Source organism: Euprymna scolopes, chromosome 22, assembly GCF_053919585.1.
Source record: "Euprymna scolopes isolate OS-2025 chromosome 22, ASM5391958v1, whole genome shotgun sequence".
Classification (NCBI taxonomy): Eukaryota; Metazoa; Mollusca; class Cephalopoda; order Sepiida; family Sepiolidae; genus Euprymna; species Euprymna scolopes.
This window is the reverse complement of record NC_136503.1, coordinates 85,202,635-85,223,603: the sequence shown is the minus strand read 5'-3', so window position 1 is coordinate 85,223,603 and position 20,969 is coordinate 85,202,635. Positions and strand designations below refer to the sequence as shown.

General features: G+C 29.9%; 1 protein-coding gene across 9 annotated transcripts in view; it reads left to right on the top strand.

Annotated features, from left to right (window-relative positions):
• The window catches only part of LOC145243539 (neurexin 1-like), a 409,860-nt gene that overhangs the window by 139,856 nt on the left and 249,035 nt on the right, over nt 1-20,969 (top strand). For 6 of the 9 annotated variants that reach the window (XM_080106518.1, XM_080106516.1, XM_080106515.1 and 3 more), the window contains exon 5: nt 18,501-18,527. The exons of the other annotated variants lie outside the window; for them this stretch is intronic. In XM_080106518.1, coding sequence (XP_079962644.1) covers nt 18,501-18,527 — 27 coding nt within the window. The remainder of the gene's footprint in view (nt 1-18,500; nt 18,528-20,969) is intronic. 9 annotated transcript variants of the gene reach the window in all.

Sequence of the window (20,969 nt, the reverse complement as noted above, 5' to 3'; positions counted from 1 at the left end):
GATTCAAGAACTACATTCTATGTAAAAGCCTCTTTGTGAGGGGGAAAGTTGATTTTTTAATAGCACTCCATTACTAGTCTAATTTCTTTTGTAGTCCATATCTTTCTATTAGTGATCGCTTGCTTATTATATCTAACTATTTGGGATGAGATATCAGAAATAAGAGTGTTGACTAAGTTAAGATATCTCTTCGGATTCCCATGAATTTTAACATTGTTTTCTATCATTTTTTTCGTAGTTTTCTTAACATACGTGGAAACACCAACCCCAGCCTTATTTAACCTGTGATCATGTCACGCAGATAATGTTTGCGTATCATGTATGGCAAAATATCAGTAACGTATGACATATATTGAAATTCACAATATTAAACCGTATGCAGGTACTCTATCCAATGATTTCTAATCCAATAATCCAATATGTGAGCTATAGAGTTGTTTACCTATTAATACTAACCCTAACAAATTAACCATAACTCTACTAATTCGGTAGTTCACTTATTGGAATAGAAAGTATTTAGTATGTAACGTTGTTTGTGAACCAACACACGTTGTGTACAGTTCCATTACAAAGAGACCAACCCAAAGAATATAAAATAACTCCAACTCGCTTTTTCTTCGTAGCAACAACATTTATTTCCTTATTGTTACAGCCGTGACGTCACTCACGTGATCTAGAACGTTCTCCACGTCTCTCACGAGATCTCAAACGTTATCTTGTTCCATGTTCCTCGCCTATCACGTGATCGTTCTTTTTCTCTTTTTCATAGTCTTTTTTTTTTTTTTTTTAGCAGTAACGTCATTTCACATGCATTTACATCCGTTCATCAGATATTGGAAGAGCACTAGTATTTGTTTTATTGGCTAATAATTTGTAAACGAAGTTTTCCAAAACTATATAGACGTATGGAATATAACCTCGGAGATATACCATTGATTTTCCAAACACCCTGCATATATATATATATATATATATATATATATATATATATATATATATATATATATATATATATATATATATATATATAATCTCCATTGATTGTTTATCTGAGTGCAAAGATTATAATCCCATTAGATTATTGAGACTTGATCATAATTCTTATGCGATCCTAAATGTATGCATTAACCCTTAAAATCGAGGAACCACATATTAAATTTATATTGAAGTTTACACAATGTTGTATAATGGTTTTCCAAAATATAATTTCATAAATGTAAACATGAAAATCCAGATGGGAAAGTTCCATATTTTGAGGGTTAATAACAATGTTTCGTCTGATAAAATTGGTTTTTGATACATTCAACACTTTTGTGCATGTGTGGCTATATGGGAACATATGCATATATGTGTATACGTATATATGTATATATACATATTAACGACACACACATACGTACACACACTCACACACACACACACATATATATATATATATATATATATATAGTATGCATTAAGCTGCATTTTATGCTATTGATTTTGAAGGTAATTTTACTAAAGCGATGATTTAGTCTGCAAGGCTGGATATAAACAATAAATATCACAAAGTGAAAAATGTGTTTATGGTATTCTTTGTTTATATCCAGCCTTGCAGACTAAATAATTGCTTGTTTTTTTTTAATATTACTAGTGCAAACCGTGGCATCAACAAAAAAGAAGCAGCTTAATAACATATTATATACTAATGGACAGTTATTTTCACTATATGTATATGTGTGTGTCCGTTTATGTGTGTATAATATAGACATGTTATATACTCATATGAATATGTATCTATACGTATATATATATATATATATATATATATATATATATATATATATATATATATATATATATATATGTGTGTGTGTGTGTGTATGTATGTATGTATGTATGTATGTATGTATAAATGTGTCTGGATAAATATGGTGTGTATGTTTGTGTATTTATATATAAATGGTTATATATATATATATATATATATATATATATATATATATATATATATATATATTATATTGTGTGTATATATACTAGAAAAGGTGCAGTTTCTCACGATAGTCACTAAAAACTATACTGATAAAATGTAAGCCAGGCAATTGTGCTTTATTAAATCGAAAAAAATGAAAACAAAATATTATTTCTTTCTAACTGCCCTATTGCAGTCTCGTTAACTTTTCAAGTTTTAACATTTATTTTGAATTTAAATTTAAAACATGCCATTTCATTACTCACCTTACGTTTGGAGTTTCACTTGAATAACGCATATTTAATTCCAAACTGAAACAGATGATGAAAAAGTTTCTAATGCGATAACATTTCACATCTTTTCCAATTCATCACAATATATCCGCAGTCGATGTCTAGCATTGAAGTATAACATTTTATTGTTGTGCATTTCAGTGGATTTCTTTTTGCCTTAAAATATGAGGTTTCAATTTTTATCAAACTTTCGATATAACCAAACATATAGATTTTCTTCTCGGAGGCATTTTGGCTTCTTTCAAAAGAATAACTCAAACTCAAATATTTTCAAAAAGTATTTGAAGTAAAATTTTAGAATCTCCTTCTGATGATGAGAATATTTTTTCTTTGAAAAATCAAGAATTAAAGGATACTTATGGACTTATCCTTTACTTAGCTTCATTTTTCCATTCTATAAAATATCAGAATAAATTTATTTACTAACAATATTTTTGCTCTGATTTAAGTTATATATATATATATATATATATATATATATATATATATATATATATATATATATATTAAATAACAGAGGTTTTTATAATTTTTTGCAAATGTCAAAGTAGTCGATTAAAATACCAACTAACATTTTCAGAAAAAAACAAAAAATCTGCGTTTTTTAATAACATTTGCCTTAATAAAAACATGCTGCCTAAATTCACACATACACAAGCACACGTGTATATACACACACACTATATATATATATATATATATATATATATATATATATATATATATATATATATATATATATAATAAAAAAGAAAAAAACGAATATTGTTTCTGTTTTTCTTCAAATCATCTTGAGAAAGTCTTAAGATAAAGCCAAAACATTGTTAAATATATAAACAATTTTCGTTTTTCTTTCTGGTTTTCATATATATATATATATATATATATATATATATATATATATATATATATATACACACTGAATGCGTGAAATGGATGTCTCTTGCTATTGTCTCCACATTCGTATATTGATTTCCATGTTTAATACAATTATTCATTTTCTTCTTTTGTTACTGGATGAATTTCAAATAAATGTTGTCATCGTTGTTGTTGTTGTTATTGTTGTTGTGACTTGTCCGTGTTACGGAGTGTTTGTGTCAAACGGCCAAATACTGTTGAGACCTGAACGATAGATTTTATGCCACAACTTTAAGATTCATTCTTTCATTTGTGATATCAACAGCAACAATCCAACAAAGCAAAATAGTTACGAATGACTGTTTACCAAAGTCAAAAGAAATGGACAACCATTGCCATCATGTTCTGAAAGAAATATTTTTAGATTTTTACCAAACTTGGCGATTATTTTCTAACTAATGTCCGCAAGACAGCTAGCGTTAAAATGAAGTATGTCTGTACATTTGAAAAGCAAAGATGAGGTAATCTACAGCACCGGATGCGGGAGGTTAATCATAAGGGAGCTCCTGGGGCAGAAAAAAAAATTCTACTTATTTTAAGTCCTTAAAGAGAACTTCAATTCTTGCCAAAATGAGCTGTACATGTCTTCTATTCATGGCTAATAACAACGATACATTGATTGTCATTGCGTGTATTTGTCTGTTGTCTGAATGACCATACCCCGGCCCCGCCCCCTCCTCCAGTGTTTTGTTTACTTCTTTCTAATCTCTTTTATTTGAAATGATTTTTGTTTGGTTTGAACGATGCTCTATGATTTCTTTTTCTCGTTTCCGTATCCAGAAGTTTGGAATGGAACTTAGCTTGTTATCCGCTCGCTAAACCATGATTTCTCATCAACCACCGCTCCAACTTTGTTTACGCACTTTTTAAAGAATATTTGTTTTTGTTATTATTTTTGTCTTCCGTCCATAAGAACCCTGTGAATTGTTATATGACACTGGTCGCAAAATATCCAATAAACATTCTCTTTCCTTTCTGCAGACTTGAATCAACACAATTTCATTGAATTCCAATCTACTCCCCCCCCCCTCTTCAGGGGAGGGCGGGTGTCCCTCAAGTTTTATCAAATAAGCCGTTATATTAAACATGTTTTTATGCCTCTTATATATTATATTTCAGCTTATACTGTGTTTAAACGTATTTTAAAACTTTTATGTTTTTTTTTCATGTATATTTTTGTCAATTATTTTAACGTTATGCTTTTTTTTAAATATCACTAACGAAAACCTTTCATTCAAATCTCAGACGTGTTTACAAAAAATCAAAACGACTTAAATTCGTAACAAAAAAAAACTTTTTTTCTTTTAATAAATTCATTTTCTTATTTGGATATTTATTACATGTTGTCTGTGCCTCGATATTTTATCTGTCTAGCAATATTCAACAGTGATTGCGTTAATATACATAGTTAATTTCCACGTAAGATTAGATTAAGTAAGAAAAATGAATTTTATAATTTACATTCCATGTTAAATACGAAATTTAACTGACGTGTGCAGAAAGTGATGTTATAACAGGAAGTCGATGAGAAAAAAGAATCCGGGTCCTATTGACTGTCGAAATAAAAGGACAGATTTTTGGACTCTTCCATCATTGCTATGGGGATGATCAGGATAGCGGAATCATCTGAATCAACTTGTTTTTAAAAAAACTAGATAAATTTTGAAGACGGTCCTACTGTTTTCCTCTCAAGTAACTGTATATTATTATTATTATTATTATTATTATTATTATTATTATTATTATTATTATTATTATTATTATTATTATTTTTATTATTATTATTATTATTATTATTATTATTTTTATTATTATTATTATTATTATTATTATTATTATTCGCTCATAAGGAGCTTTCACACAGGTCATCAAAGATCTCTCCTTGAAAACAGCATGTGGTGTTCCCTGGAAACTGAATGACAACAAGTCTCCCCAGATTTTCAGTACTCTCCACCTCTTTCAATAGTATTGTCAAATAAATTTGCATTATCGCAACAGCTGCTTGCCATTTATTTATCGTTGGCAACGGCTATTGGTCTCCACTGGAATTTGAGTGGCAATAAGCCTCCCCAAAGTCCCAGTTCTCTTTGCACTTATCCAGCGGAAACCTGGTCAATGCTCTCTCCTTTGTCTTTCTTTTCTCCTTGACACTACTTGGCTGTTAGGTCTCACTCTTTATTATTATTATTATTATTATTATAATTATTATTATTATTATTATTATTATTATTATTATTATTATTGTTATTATTTTATTTATTTCTTTTTGTACTCACTAGGAGTTCTCACATAGACAATTATCAGAGATTACTCACTGATAATTGCCGGTAGTGTTCCCTGGAGTCTGGGTAACAACAAGTCTCCCAACATGTCAATTACTCTCCACCTCTTTCAATAAGTTTTGTAAATGACTTTGCTTTATCGCAATAGCCGTTTACACTTGATTTCTCTTTGTCAACAACCATTGGCCTCCATTAGATTTTGAGTGGCAATTAGTGGAGATCTGCACAGTGTTTTCTCTCACCGATCCTTCCAAACTCCTTGACCTTTCACTACAATTTTGTGTGATACCAGCTGGGGCCTGGAAGCCATTTTTTCATCATTTTTCCTACTCTTTTCCCCCGTTTCATTTTCCGTTTTGTTTTCGTTTCTCATGCTGAGATTAGACGTTTTGTTAAGAACTTCCAACTCCTGTTGCCATTTCGCTTATGCTGCCCACTAGATTTTCATCAACCGATCACCATCATGTCGTAAGTAATCTACCGCATGGCTTTAGGCTATCTATATCAATGTGCAACACACTTTGGAATGCTTCAGATGACTGACGGCCTATGATGAGGCCGTACTAGTTGAGACATCATTGCGCAATGCAATTTCTCGTGGAAGTCTTTGCAATGAAAATGGCAATTTTCTTCATTTGATGTGCTGCACCCAGAATTGTGTTGTTTTAATGTATATAACGGTGAGTCTGGTTTGTACTAAAATGGGTGACAATTTTGCGAATTCCAGGCACTGCATGTGCTCTCCGCTTATCTCGGCATTGTTTCCAATTAGTCTTTGGCCTCTTCTTGCCACTAGACTCAAGCAGTGACGATTCAGGGGAGGTGTGGTTAGGGATTGCACAATGTTTGCCTCACAATTACACATGCAGCAACATATAGGGGGTGTCAATTGTCTTTTGAGACTGAACAGCAGCATTGATATATATATATATATATATATATATATACATATATATATATATATATATATAACTACTTCATTTACTCACATAAACCTAATATACGAAAGTATAGATTTATGTGTAAACTTTAAGTATTTACTTCAAAAGTGCTCAATACGTAGGTAGAGCTAGTTAGTAATTTATAGAATATATATGGCGATTAAGCTACACTGAATATTCTGCGTTTCATCCACTATAGGATTTGTCAGGCTTATGCGCCTAAGCGCATAAGCCTGACGAATCCTATAGTGAATGAAACGCAGAATATTCAGTGTAGCTTAATCGCCATATATATTCTATAAATTACTATATATATATATATATATATATATATATATATATATATATATATATATGTATTATTCAGAATAATGAAATACAATAAACCTACTGGTGTGCAAATCCAGTGATTATCGGTCTTACAAAATATTATTGGATGTAATATTTTATATAAGACTATCCCAAATAAAATTGCTCAATATACTAGATAGAGCAAATAAATCATAATTTAGGAATTTTACATTTGTGATTTGAAAAAGTTAAATTTCAAATATAGAAATGTTATTGTATGGGTTAAGGAAATATATTTTACTATACTGTATTCTTTGTCTTGCATACAGTATAATTTCTATATTTGAAACTTAACTTTTTCAAATCACAAATTTTTAATTACTAAATTATGATATATATATATATTGTGTGTGTGTGTGTGTGTGTGTGTGAACACAAAAAATCAACTTCTCAAAAGCGGAACAATTCAAAATCAAGAAAGCAGATGTTACTCACAGAAAAGTCTTGATATCTTTTCAGAAAGGCTTTATGACAAAAAAAATTAGTAGGTGTTTATTTAAAATTTGATGGCAGTTTCATGTTAGATACGACCGTAAGAATTGTATGCATATCTGAGAAATATTAGATAAAAATAATAATAATCGGATCTATCGTGAAACGTCAGTAAAGCATCAACATAAAAACTTTGTGTGCGTGTTTTATATTAGACATGCATTTCAAATAAAATACACCATGTTATGCATTAAACTGCTTTGTTTTTTATGCTATTGTTTGTACATTTAATATTATCAAACAAGCGGTTATTTGATTTATAAATAAGAATACCACAAAGTAAAATATGCAACTTGTACAGGATTCAAATCCGGTGCAGGTTTCATTTTTTACTTTGTGATATTCTTTGTTTATTTCTAGTTCCACATACTAGATTCGCTTGTTTCGTAATATTATTCAGGCGAACCATAGCATCTACAAAAATCAGCTTTCTACATTACATACTATATATATATATATATATATATGTGTGTGTGTGTGTGTGTGTGTGTGTGTGTGTGTGTTTATTTGTTTTTGTTAGCGATGCTTTTTGAATGAATTCAATTATTCATATGAAATTGCATTTTTACCTAAATGCGAGTTGGGAATAATTTTTCCTTTGACCAATTTGGCACTCCCTTAAATGGGGAGCGGCATATATATATATTTTTTTTTCGCTAGATTCAGCCACTGTGATAAGTCGTAGACGACGAAACACGTGTCAGTGGATAATTATATTTTAAAAATTAAATATATATATATTTTTTTATGCATTTTTTATACATTATATATATATATAATGTATAAAAATGCATAAATGTATATATATATATATATACATTATATATATATATAATGTATAAAAAATGCATAAAAAATATATAAATTTAAAAAAGAAATTTTTTTCTTATTTCTTGACGCATAGGAATACAAAATGTCTTCTTTTTTTTTAAAGTGTTGCGAACAGTTTCTAACTGAACTATGATTTAAAAATCATTCATTTTCTTATGTCGTCTTTTCCATCTGATTTCTAGTTTCTGTTCTCCTTTTGCTTTCCATACGTCTATGAATGATCTGTCCTTTGATCCTGTCAGATAGCGCATCTTCAAATGGCTCAAATCAACTTCAATATTTTCGTCATTGGACATTTGCGATTTTATTTAAGGTTCACATACAGCAGATATAGCAAGGGGGGGAGAAGGGCGGGATTTTACTAATACTCGTTTGCGAGCCCATATTCATTGGCTTGTTCACCTCCATTTTTAGTCATTAATTGACCTATACTTTAGCAATTTCTCCTCCCTTTTCTGACGCCGTTGTTCCTCATCTGGTTTATGATTTCTTTTCTGCTCTTCTTACCTCTATGAGTTATCTGGCCTTTTAACTCTACCAGATATCACATTCTTGAACGACTAAAATACAACTAAACAAAACTATTATCAAAAACTAATTAACTTACCTGATAGTCACTATATGGCACTTAAGCTTTGACTATTTTTGGTCATAGATTTCTATTATTCTATTAAGCTTGACATCATTTTAATAAAGTTATCAATTTAGTTCATTTGTTTGAACTGTCTCAGAAGATCACATTTTATAAAGCCTTTTCAATGGGAATTTCAACTGAGAATTTTTTGGATACAACTAAAAACTGATTGTGTACTTTCCTCAATAGGTATCAATTCTTCATCATGAAAACAACTGCCGATTTGAACACGTGATCTTTCTCTACCGTGTACCTCACCTTTCTTTTTTCCTATTACCCTTTCTTTTTCTCTCTATCATCCTTCCTTTTATCTCTCAACCCTCTCTCTCTCCTTCTTATCCCTCTCCTTTAACCTCGCACTCCAATTCACCCAATCACACATTTCCAGAGACAGATCAAATTATTTCACACAAATTTTTTTTTTTCTATTTTCAAAACTTTCAATATTTTTATAGGATTCTGTTTTTCTAAAAGTGAAAAATTTCACTCTTGTATATTTATATATAAAAGAAAAACAAGACTTAATTTAAAATATTTAAATCATTAAATGCCTAATCGAAAGAATCAAAGTATCTCTGTATAAAAAGGAAAAAAATATCTATTTATCACGTGGTCACTATTTCTGCATGTAATGTTTACTTAAAATGTATTCCACTTATAAATCACTTTATCCTAAGTATTGTTTGCAGCAAAATGAATTAGTATAATCATGATTTCTATGATATTTTTTTTCATTTGAACCAGGGACACTGACTTTAAGATCAATTAAAATTAAGGGAGATAATTTTCTTTTAAATTAACACAAAAAAGTAAAATCTATTTTAGTATGTTTTAGCTAACAATTTTAATATTAAAATGTATGTTATGCACTAAGATGTTTTTTCTTCTGCTGATGTTCCTATTTACTTGCCTTCCCACGAGGGCAGAGTTAGACATAAGGTCGGTTTTTGATGTGGGGAAAATTCAGCTCCATAAAAAGGAGCACTCTGAATAAGAACAAAAATTTTAAATTGTCTTAGTGATGGAAAACCTCTCCTCCACCGACCAAGGACAGAAAAATTTGCCGCATAAAGGTCAAACGATGGAATTACGAATATGCATGTGTAACATAATAGCTATTGGGTTATGTTTTAATTTTTAGCCTTGCAGCAAACATGTCTTCATAGCTCAGGCATTAACATCAAAGGAAAAGGTAAATTATAAGCTAAACGTTTTGGTTTCGATTCTTGGTGGTGGTGTACGAGTCATTTTTTATTTTAACATTTCTGGGTCCAATAAAATATAATAATAAATGTGAAATCTGCATTAATCAAAATATCATATTTAAGCATATTTTATGACCGGGCAACGTCAGACTGCCTGCTAGTTGATAATAAAAAAGAATATTTTCAAAAAATATCCTTAATGTTTGGAAAATTTTAATACCTTTACCGTAAACCTTAGGTGAATTTCAGAAATTCTGTATAGATAGATCCTTCAACAAGTCATGTACAACAAATAAGTTCACAAAAGAGGCAGATTTTTCTTTCTTTGTCGCATCTTATCATATCCTTGATCGTATATCTTGTCACATACTCCTAACTTGACCTTTAATAGAATTTTCCACTCTTTGCTTACTTTTAACCTGACTTGGAAAATACCGTTCTAAATATCATTTTCACACCACATCTAAATATCGCTACATCATTACTTAATGCGATGCAGCAAAGCATCCGACACTGATCAGAATATACTGGGAACGATTGTCATGTGACCAATGTGGCAGGACCTGTGATCAGATGAAGAATATGATTTATGATTTTTCAGAACAAAAAAATTAAGCATGAAATAAATAGACAAACTGATGCAATCACGTATGAGATGAGTATATTTAAGATGAGGCGCTATGCTCAACATATGGCTAAATCGAGTGCATATCAAAGGTAATGGTTGAATTCTTAAAAAATGACCTCAAGTAGAATGGGGACAAAAATAAATGGTCATAATCAATGCTACTAAGTTAAATCTCCTTTCCTTTTGTAATTATAAAAAAATAATTTCAATCATTGGACTGCTATGGTTGATAGCACCTTTCCCAAAATAAAACTTCTTAGCCTAACATTCATAGGTAACATAAATTGGAATAAACACAAAGAAGGTACTGCAAAGTTTGTTGCAAAGAAGGTGGGCTCCCTCTACTGGTTTAGAAAACTTCTCATACCTGCCTATATAATATATCTGTATAAAGCCATCATTTACCCATGCACGGAGCATTGTTGTCATGTCTGGGCTGGTGCACCAATCGCTAATGTCTCCCTCTTGGATAGAGTGCATAAAAGAATCTCTAGCCCATTGTCTAGTAAGCTCGAGCCTCTGGCTTATCACTACAATGTTACCTCCCTGTGTTTGTTTTACAAGCACTTACATAGAATGTGCTCTGACCAACTTGCTGCACCTCCTCAACATAAATACACCTAACTAATCCAATTAGCAGAAAAAAAAAACTCTTCATTGTAGAGCTCTCCTTTCTCAAGATAGTTTTTTACTCTAATAACTTATTTCCTTGGACCACATACCTTTGGAATTCCCTCCATGCTTCTTATTTCCTTGATTGTAACAGAATGCAGATTTTTCAATGCAATGTGAACAAACGTATTGCTGCAAAACACCACAATTAAGATGCTCCCTAAAAATCGGGTACCAAATCATAATAGCCCCTTATATCTCACTTACAATACGCATCAGTTAGAGTGAATAAAATCTTTTTTGCTTTTTTTTTTTTTTTAAATATCACAATAAAACTTTTTTTCCATTTCATCTACGGACTATAATAGTTATAACATTAGTATTATTATTATAATGTTATTTTTTGATACTTTGCATCATGTGGCCACAAAAATTTTTCACTTTTTATATAATATGCCCATCCAGCTACTCATGACCTTATATACAGTGTTATTGAGTATTTAAAGATATACATATGTATTATTATGGTTGCATGAACAGAAGATATATATATATATATATATATATATATATATATATATATATATATATATATATATATATATATATATATATATATATATATATATATATATATCATTGACATTAACTATAATAATATACACATTTTCCATGACCGTCAAAATAACTTCAACCTAAAGAGGTCTAGCTATTTCATAGTTTTGACCAAATGTTTACAAAACTGTAGCCAAATAATGTTTGTATCAATAATATATATATATATGTGTGTGTGTGTATATATATATATATATATATATATATATATATATATATATATATATATATATGTATGTGTGTGTATTGTTATTATTATGTTTCCTCTTGTTTCTTTGAACTTTCGCCACATCCACAATTTTAAAGAATTCAATTTTATATGTAATAGTAAATTTTCTAAAATATTTTGAAGAGAAAAGTATGAATTTTCGAAACTCCGTGGATTAAGGGAATCTTGACTGTATTTCCGGTTTGGAACATTTAATGATCTAATAAATTTTGTAAATTTTTATTTTCGATCATTTAAATCACTTATTATAGATCATATTATATATTGTAATATTAATTAATTGTAGTGATACCAGCAGCTCATTGGGCGAGAATAATCACTACCATCTCACATCAAAGAGTTGATATCACTACGGCTAATTGACTTATAAACGTGTAGTATCATCTCTAATATATATAGATATACATATAGATAGATAGATAGATAGATATTCGAATGTTCAATAAGGAGTCCACTCTACTCTCAAAAGTTTAGTTGGTAAAGAATTGAAGAATACTAATTTTCATTTCCCCAATTGACCGGTTTACTATTTTGTAGTATATATTTCTTGTGGTCTTTTGGTTTTGCCGGATTTCAGAACAAGAATTTATCTAGTCTGGTGGATTATCCAGTTTAGTGCCATTACTTGATGTAACACGACTCGGAGAAGGTGCACTATTCCTCAAATGAGCAAGTGTAATCATGCCAAAGGAATCTCATTTTGGCTCAAAATATTATTCTATTTTGAATATTTGACCAGGGTTTACGTGTGTGTATCCATATACTTTGCTGTCATGACAAATCCTTGTACAGAAAGACTTTGGAGACTCGAGGACAGTGTCTAGTAGGAATTTAAGTTCTTACATATTTTTATCAAACACACACACACACACACACATATATATATATATATATATATATAGCAAAATGGTAATTAGTAAAAACCTGAATAAAGTGCTCAATACTACTGCAGAGCAAATACATATATATATTTATTGCCGTTTAATTTGTTTAGTTATACATGTTTCGATTACAGAATCATATCAACAATCCAATAATTTCATCAGGCTTTATAGAAACCTTTCTGTCAAGTCTCATGAAATTATCGGATTGTTGATACGATTCAGTAATCGAAATATGTGTAGCTAAGCAGATAAAACGGCAATATATATATATATATATATATATATATATATATATATATATATATATATATATGTCATTCACAGACAATACTGTTTTGCTGTTTACAGCTTGTCAGTGCGGCTAGACAAGCAATTGCTTCCAGCCAAGATCAAAACTCGACCGTCGAGCTGACAGTCTGCATTTCTACCCCAGCAGCACCTGTTGAATGTAAGTGAAATCTAGATTTCGACAATACATACATATATATATATATATATATATATATATATATATATATATATATATACATGGGGGATAATGAAAACAATCAACTCTTTAATCTCCCTTCTTTCTTGTTCATGTGAAATGAATTATTTCCCCGTGTTCATTTTTTTTTTCTCTTAGGTGGCCCTTATTTTCGCAGTAAGTCGATCTGTATTAGATGTTCTTCAAATATACTCTGACTTCTTACACTCATTCATTACAATATTTATAATGTGTGTACATGTTTCGATTGATTGGTGGTAGTATATTTTGTGTACAGTACGTCTTAATAAGTCAATGAACATTAATCTACATGTACAAATCAATATCAATTTACTTATGGATTGGTGGATTGATCGATTTTGTTCTGACGAGTTTTGTTATTTCCAGAACAATCCTTTTTTCTATTGACAAGAATGAATTTGATTTCATTTCTGACAATATTTTTTACATAATTATACCATTTTAATTATTTTGATAATCCATATAACTACTCTCATCTTGGTTGTTATTTTCACACAGTTTCGACCGATGTAACCTTCGATCTTCTTTAGGTCATTTTTTTTTTTTAACTTGAGAACTATCTAATCGCATATGAAAATCTTTTATGGCAAATTCAGGAACATTTTTTATTTTCCGCAAATGGATGGGAGTCAATAAGATGGGAAGTAGAGTAATACTGGGAAAGGAGTGATGCCTTACCCTAGATCTTGGTGTAGTAGCTAATGAAAAAGGAGCTTCTGAGATCGCTCTTGGCTATGGTTGACCACTTTACTTAAAACAAGTAGGATTGCCAGCTGAAAGATTAGGAATATTATTGGAATACAAACATTGATTAATGAACTACGCTTGATTACTCATAGAGCAGTCCATAAAATAATTTGACGATTACTAAGTTGTAATAAGCAGGGAAGCAGTCCTCCAGTTATGTGTTCCACAGGTTGGAAACCCTTGCAAAGAAGCCCTGTTCATGTAAATTACATCTGATGCTAGGAAAATATAAAAAAGATACTCTTTTTTATTGTTCTTGTTGTGAATGTCTTAAGATGATGAATCAAAAACTGGAACTCATTCCGACTGTTCTTCTGTTATCCATGACTAGGTAAAAGTGTTTATTTTATATTTGGTATAAAGATTCTCAAGTTGAAACATATGTAGCTGAAGAAGTGAAAGTCTTCTAGGGATTAAAGGTTCAATCTACAGGCTTTAATAAATAAAAATAAAAATTGTTTAATATTTCTACCCAGTCATGGCTGATAAAATGAGAACAATACACTCTTGTGTGTTAAAAAAAAGGGGGAGTTCAGTTTTAAAGTTCCATATTGTTTCTCGAGTTCAGCATAACGATTCTTAACTTCAAAAAGATTCACCTGAAGAACGTCAGAATTTACATCAGCTAAAGTATTACTAGAACAAAATCAAGATAAGAATAATTGTCCAAATAATACAAATATCAATCTTCATCTCAAAAATTATATTCTTTGGATTATTGTTCTCATCTTGAGTGTCATTTTTCATTGACAACAAGAATGTAACCTCCAACTTTCTTCATCTTGTCAAACTCGGGAATGTTTCTGTCGAACTTGAGAATTTGGACAGAATTTCCAATGGAACCCTTTATTTATCACGGGGGTAGCATGCTCTTTTTCTGTCAGCCATGATTGGATAGAGGTCTAAAGTAATTTACCATTGTATTTTTCGGATTCTCAGTGTACTGAGAATTGAACCTACAATCTACAGGAGAATATCACCTTTACAATTGATTTTCTCCAAGTACTCTAACCACTGTACCACAGGTCATTGTGAACTATCCAGTCATGGCTGACGGAACGAGAGCATACTACCCACGTCAAGTAAATAAAGGGTTCCATTTGAAGTTCCGTCCAAATTCCAGAGTTCGACAGAAATATTACCGAGTTCAACAAGATATATCTGAAGAAGTTCGGAGGTTACTTCGACTGAAACGTTGTGAAAATGGCATTCCAGATGAGAACAGTAGTCCGAAAAATCCTAAAAATATGCATAACAAATGTTCATCTCAAAAATGCAAAAATATAATTATATCATTCTTATTTTCTCCTTTTTGTTTAAAATTTCAAATTGATGCTCTTTTCTGTATCAGAATCCATTATTAACTGTTTTATTCATTAATTTCAATTACTCACCAGCAAAATGTTATTGGATCAACACATTTGACCCATGACACAACGAGGGGCATCGATTCAGAATATGGATCTATTAATGGAGATATTCTATTTTCTGTTTAACCATTTCATTATTTTATTTTTTATTAAAAAAGTCTGCTTTTTTTAATCAAAAACAAATATATATATATATATATATATATATATATATATATATATATATATATAAATTGGTATACATTGTTTACATTTTTTGTTTATTTCGTAAAAGTCTTGTTTTTTTTTTAAATTAACATAAAAAAAATAATTTCAGATAAATAACCGTTTGGTTTTACAGAATGACAAATCACTGGATATAAATACTAAAGATTAAAATCCAAGAAAACATTGGCTTAAAATTATCATTTTTTTTTTTTTTTTGTAATCAAAATACAAATCTGATTGAACGACATATTATTCTTCAAATGAAATATTTTTCAATTTAGAAAGTAAAAACAATGTTCTTATCTTTTGTATTTTATCTAATAATTCCACTTTTATTTTCGAAACCATTTCCAGCATTTTGGTAAGTTTTATTAAGGCCATTTCAAAGCTATTGCTTTCTTTCTTTCCCTTACTCTCTGTTTATATATATATATATATATATATATATATATATATATATATATATATATATATATATATATATATATATATATATATATATATATATATATATATATATATATGTAGTTTGAAGGATAAAACGATGTCGTTGTTTTGTTTTTTTAATAATTTTTATTAATATTCAATATTTCAAACGCCCTCATTGGAAATGATGAGAGAAAAAGAAAAGAACAGAAGTCTTAATGCGTTGGAAAGAATGACAATTATATATAAATGTTGGCCGTTTGAAATATTGCATAATAATAAAAAAAATTTCAAAGCAACATCAGTTTATGCTTTAAACACATTCACTCATCATTATCGAAATATCTGGAAGCATATGTTGAGTACCAAAATATTATATATATATATATATATATATATATATATATATATATATATATATATATATATATATATATATATATATATATATATATATGGGGAGAGAAACCCATATACTATTCATCTTGCTAACAACTAATCTAATTGCAATTAGATTAACACATTTAACAAGCATGTTTTTTTTTAATATTTACTAACTTCCCTGATTTCAGTTGTTATATTGTTGCATATTTCTTTCAGAAAAAAAAATCAAACTAATGAAAAATAACGCAACTTTACAAAGTATTTATCACAAACCTTATCCTCGAGGTGCTGTTGACCTTGATAACTGGTGATCCAATAGTACAATAATAAAATGCGGAATCTTATACAAGCTAATGTGCCAATGAGAATTCTTCCATCCACAAAATATGTAGAAGGTTACGAGATGTCTTCTACAAGTAAACTCCCCATTTTATCTATCCCTCTTTCCTTTTTGTCTTCTTCCCTCTCACACACACTCTCTCTCCCTCTTTATCTCTCATTCTCCTCTCTATTTATTTCTATCTCCACTCTCTCTCTCTCTCTCTCTCTCTCTCTCTCTCTCTCTCTCTCTCTCTCTCTCTCTCTCTTTGCATGTTGTCAAATGAAGACGGATCAAACGTTTTGATCAGATTGAGGAAAAAAGAAGGATGGTAGACAATGACCTTGCAAGTTGACCACAACTAAATTTTTTTTAGTATCATACAATATTTATAGATATAAGTTGTTTGGCTTACGTCGACAAGTTGAGGTGGTTTCATTCTGGGTAATCTTGACAAAGCCAATCTATCACTGAACTGTTCAAAAGTTTGATAAATTGTCTTTGGAGATGTCACAGACGAAAACTTCGCTTTCTCAATGCAAGTCAAATAACTCTCTGTCGACAGCAGCAGACAACTCTTCGTTTATTTAGCAGGAATTATCTCCCTTGGAGTACGCCTATACGCCGATATATTCACATTCAGGATTCTTTTGCCGGAACAATTTTGTTTTTATTTGATCATTCGTAGGAAAATATTGTTTACTTGGTTATTTGTTATCTACAGATTTTGTTTTATATAAATGTTGTTCAGTATTTGATTATTTTACTCAATTGGATCTGATTCATTTCTTTTAGCAATTTCTTTTAGCGTCGTCTGCTAGATCATATCTTAATAAAAAAAACTCTAAAAAAAAAAAGAAAAAAAAAAGAAAAAGAAAAGAGAACTTTTTTGTAAATAGGTAATTTGTTCGAAGTCCTTATCATCAGTCACAACCTCTTAGAAGAATTGAACAGATAACTTTTTGGAACTGCACACTTCATCCCAGGGAGTGTATATATATATATATATATATATATATATATATATATATATATATATATATATATATATATATATATATATATATGAAGACGGCACTTAGTTTCACTTTCAGCTTCCCATCACCAGTGCCCATCATTTGATGAATTTTGTTACCAGTGTTATATTTCACTTCCTGTCGTGTCTTTAGTGTCTCTCTCAACATGCATGTTCTGTTGGTCATGTGCATTTCATAATAATGTTGATCTCCTGTATCAATATATACTTATATATATATAGATACATACTTATATATATTTATATATGTAAATATATTTATTTTGCATTTGAATGCTCTTATTTTTCCTCCTTGTTTTCTTTTCTTTCTTTCTTTCTTTTTTTGAGTGTTTGTCATGTCTTTTTGCATATGAATGCTGACATTTTTTTTTGAAATTTTGTTTGGCAGTTTGTTGAACATATACATAGATCTTGAATTCATTTTTTTTTATTCACATTTCACTCTATCTCTCTTTCTTTCTTTCTTTCTCTCTCTCTCTCGCTATCTCTTGCTCTCTCTCTCTCTCTCTCTTTCTCTCTCTCTCTCTCTCTCTCTCTCTGTATCTATCATTCTATCTGTCATCTATCTATCTTTCTCTACTGTGACTGTGTGCACATATTTATGACATCACCTGTATTTGATTTTACTGCACAGCTTGCGAAGGATAGAGGGTTGTGCGTTGTAAGTAAGAAAAACACTCAGTGGCATGCGATGATGATTATGATGATGATGATGATGATGATAATGGCATGAGGTCAATGCTAGCTAGATATTGGAAGAACTGTTCTCGTCTCTATATATCTGTATCCCCCTTTGATATTTACGCTGTCTGATATACGTTTCTACCTGTGTATATTTTTCGCTTGGAATCTTGCAATGCTACAGCTTGCCTACAATCCCGTTTGTGACATGGGTGGTCAACGTCGTTGCTCTTTAGTCTGATTTGGTAGTTTGTTTGTTTGTTTGTTTGTTTTTTTCGTCTGAGATGATTCATACTTCCAGACTGTGCATAATCTTTTTTTTTTTTCTTATTTTTCTTTCCTGCCTTGTGAACGTGCATGTTTGACAGGTACAGACTTACTTGGTTCGATTGATGACTGGCTGATTGATTGGTTAGCCTGTTGATTAGTTGTAAAACACTCCTCCATCAATTAGGTGAGAGTCATTAAATCATCGATTTTTACGAAAACCCAATGAACACCTGATGAATCAAACAAATCTAATCCGACATCTCTCAGTCTATTTCTTTAAACTTCACACCCGATCCCAGCGAGTAGAAACTTAGGATAATTTGATAACTAGACAAACCAGTGAAATCCGATGTGTATTCGTGTACTGGACATATAAATGATAACACTTTTATTATTTCATTCATATTTTAATCTTTTTGCTTTTAACATCACAGATTTAGAAAAAAAATATTCTGCTGATTTTTCCTTTTTTATTATTTTTTTCCCCCAATATTGTTGATCGCACACATTTATCAAAAGAAATGGATTGACATTTGTAAGCATTATCTTGAGAGTTTTTCACTGTATGTTCTTTTATTTTATTTATTTTTTTTTTTTTTTGTAACCATATTTCAATGTCTTCAAAAAAATCAGGTAGGTTGTTTTAATCTCAAATATAGGAGTATGCAGAGAGTTGGGAAGAAGAAATGACAATTTTATCAAGTGTAAATGACCCTACTTTTTTGTGAATATTTTCCTGGAAAACGATATTAGTTTCATTGTTCATCTGTTTGCTAAATTTAGCGCAAAACGTCAGACTTAGTCACCTTGGATGATCCTCTACTGAAGTTACACAGTCTGAGAATTGAAACCTTTTTTGTTTTTAACAAATGTTTCTTTATAGATTTCTACATTTATAGGAGGATAACATTCACCAACCACGAATAAAGTGACACATATAAATGCATACATCCATACAGACGGACACACACACACACACACACACCTACCTATATAAATATATCTATGTATACATGTGTGCATATATAGACACACACATATACCATAATATGTAATATAGTAATTCAAATTCATACTTGGAGATTATCTCCCTTCATTTATAACTCTTTAGTGTAAAGATCATTATAAATAGTTACATATGTTTGTATCTGTTTGTTTTCTGTTTTGTTTTCAGTTAAAAGAAGAAGGCTTCACTTGTTATATTGTACTCTCGTGTTTTTTTTTATGATTATAAACACATATGTGACTATATATATATATATATATATATATATTAGTAAAGGAGATTTGGTATCCAATACTTCAATGGTCGTACTATTGTAATATATTTTAATGTCTAATATTGTTTATTATACTATTTCTATTACTAGTAGAGATTTGGCATCTATCTGTCTGAAGCCTCTTCTATTTTATTACTTTTCAATGCTATAAATAGGTAATGTAGTATTTTTGTCGTTGTCATGAGACCATCCTTCTAGAAAATGTGGCTACCTTTATTTTTGAAGAGGTATCTGTTCTGTTGTCACAATACGATCCTTTCAGGCTAGCAAAAATATGCTTTCTCTGGTTACATATTTTTTCTAGTAAATTTAATATAAAGAAACACATCACAGCATAGGAATGACGAATGTGTTGTTATTTTAGTTATAGTTGTGTGATATAGTAATATTTTCTATTGAAATATCATTTACTTACAGAGAATATAAAATGTACTGGAAGGTTTGTTCTAATTTATGCATGCCTCTATTTATCATTACTCTATAACAACTATACAAACAATGATTACACCATAACAACTACACAAAAAAGTTATTACACTATAACAACTATACAAACAATTGTTACACTATAACAACTATACAAACAATTGTTACACTATAACAACTATACAAACAATTGTTACACTATAACAACTATACAAACAATTGTTACACTATAACAACTATACAAACAATTGTTACACTATAACAACTATACAAACAATTGTTACACTATAACAACTATACAAACAATTGTTACACCATATCAAATGCACAAAAATAATTACACCATATCAAATTCACAAAAAGTTATTACATCATAACTACATAAAAGTTCATTCAAAATTCCCTGCTATTTTGATATTCTTCTGCTTTTATATGTTTTTAAAATA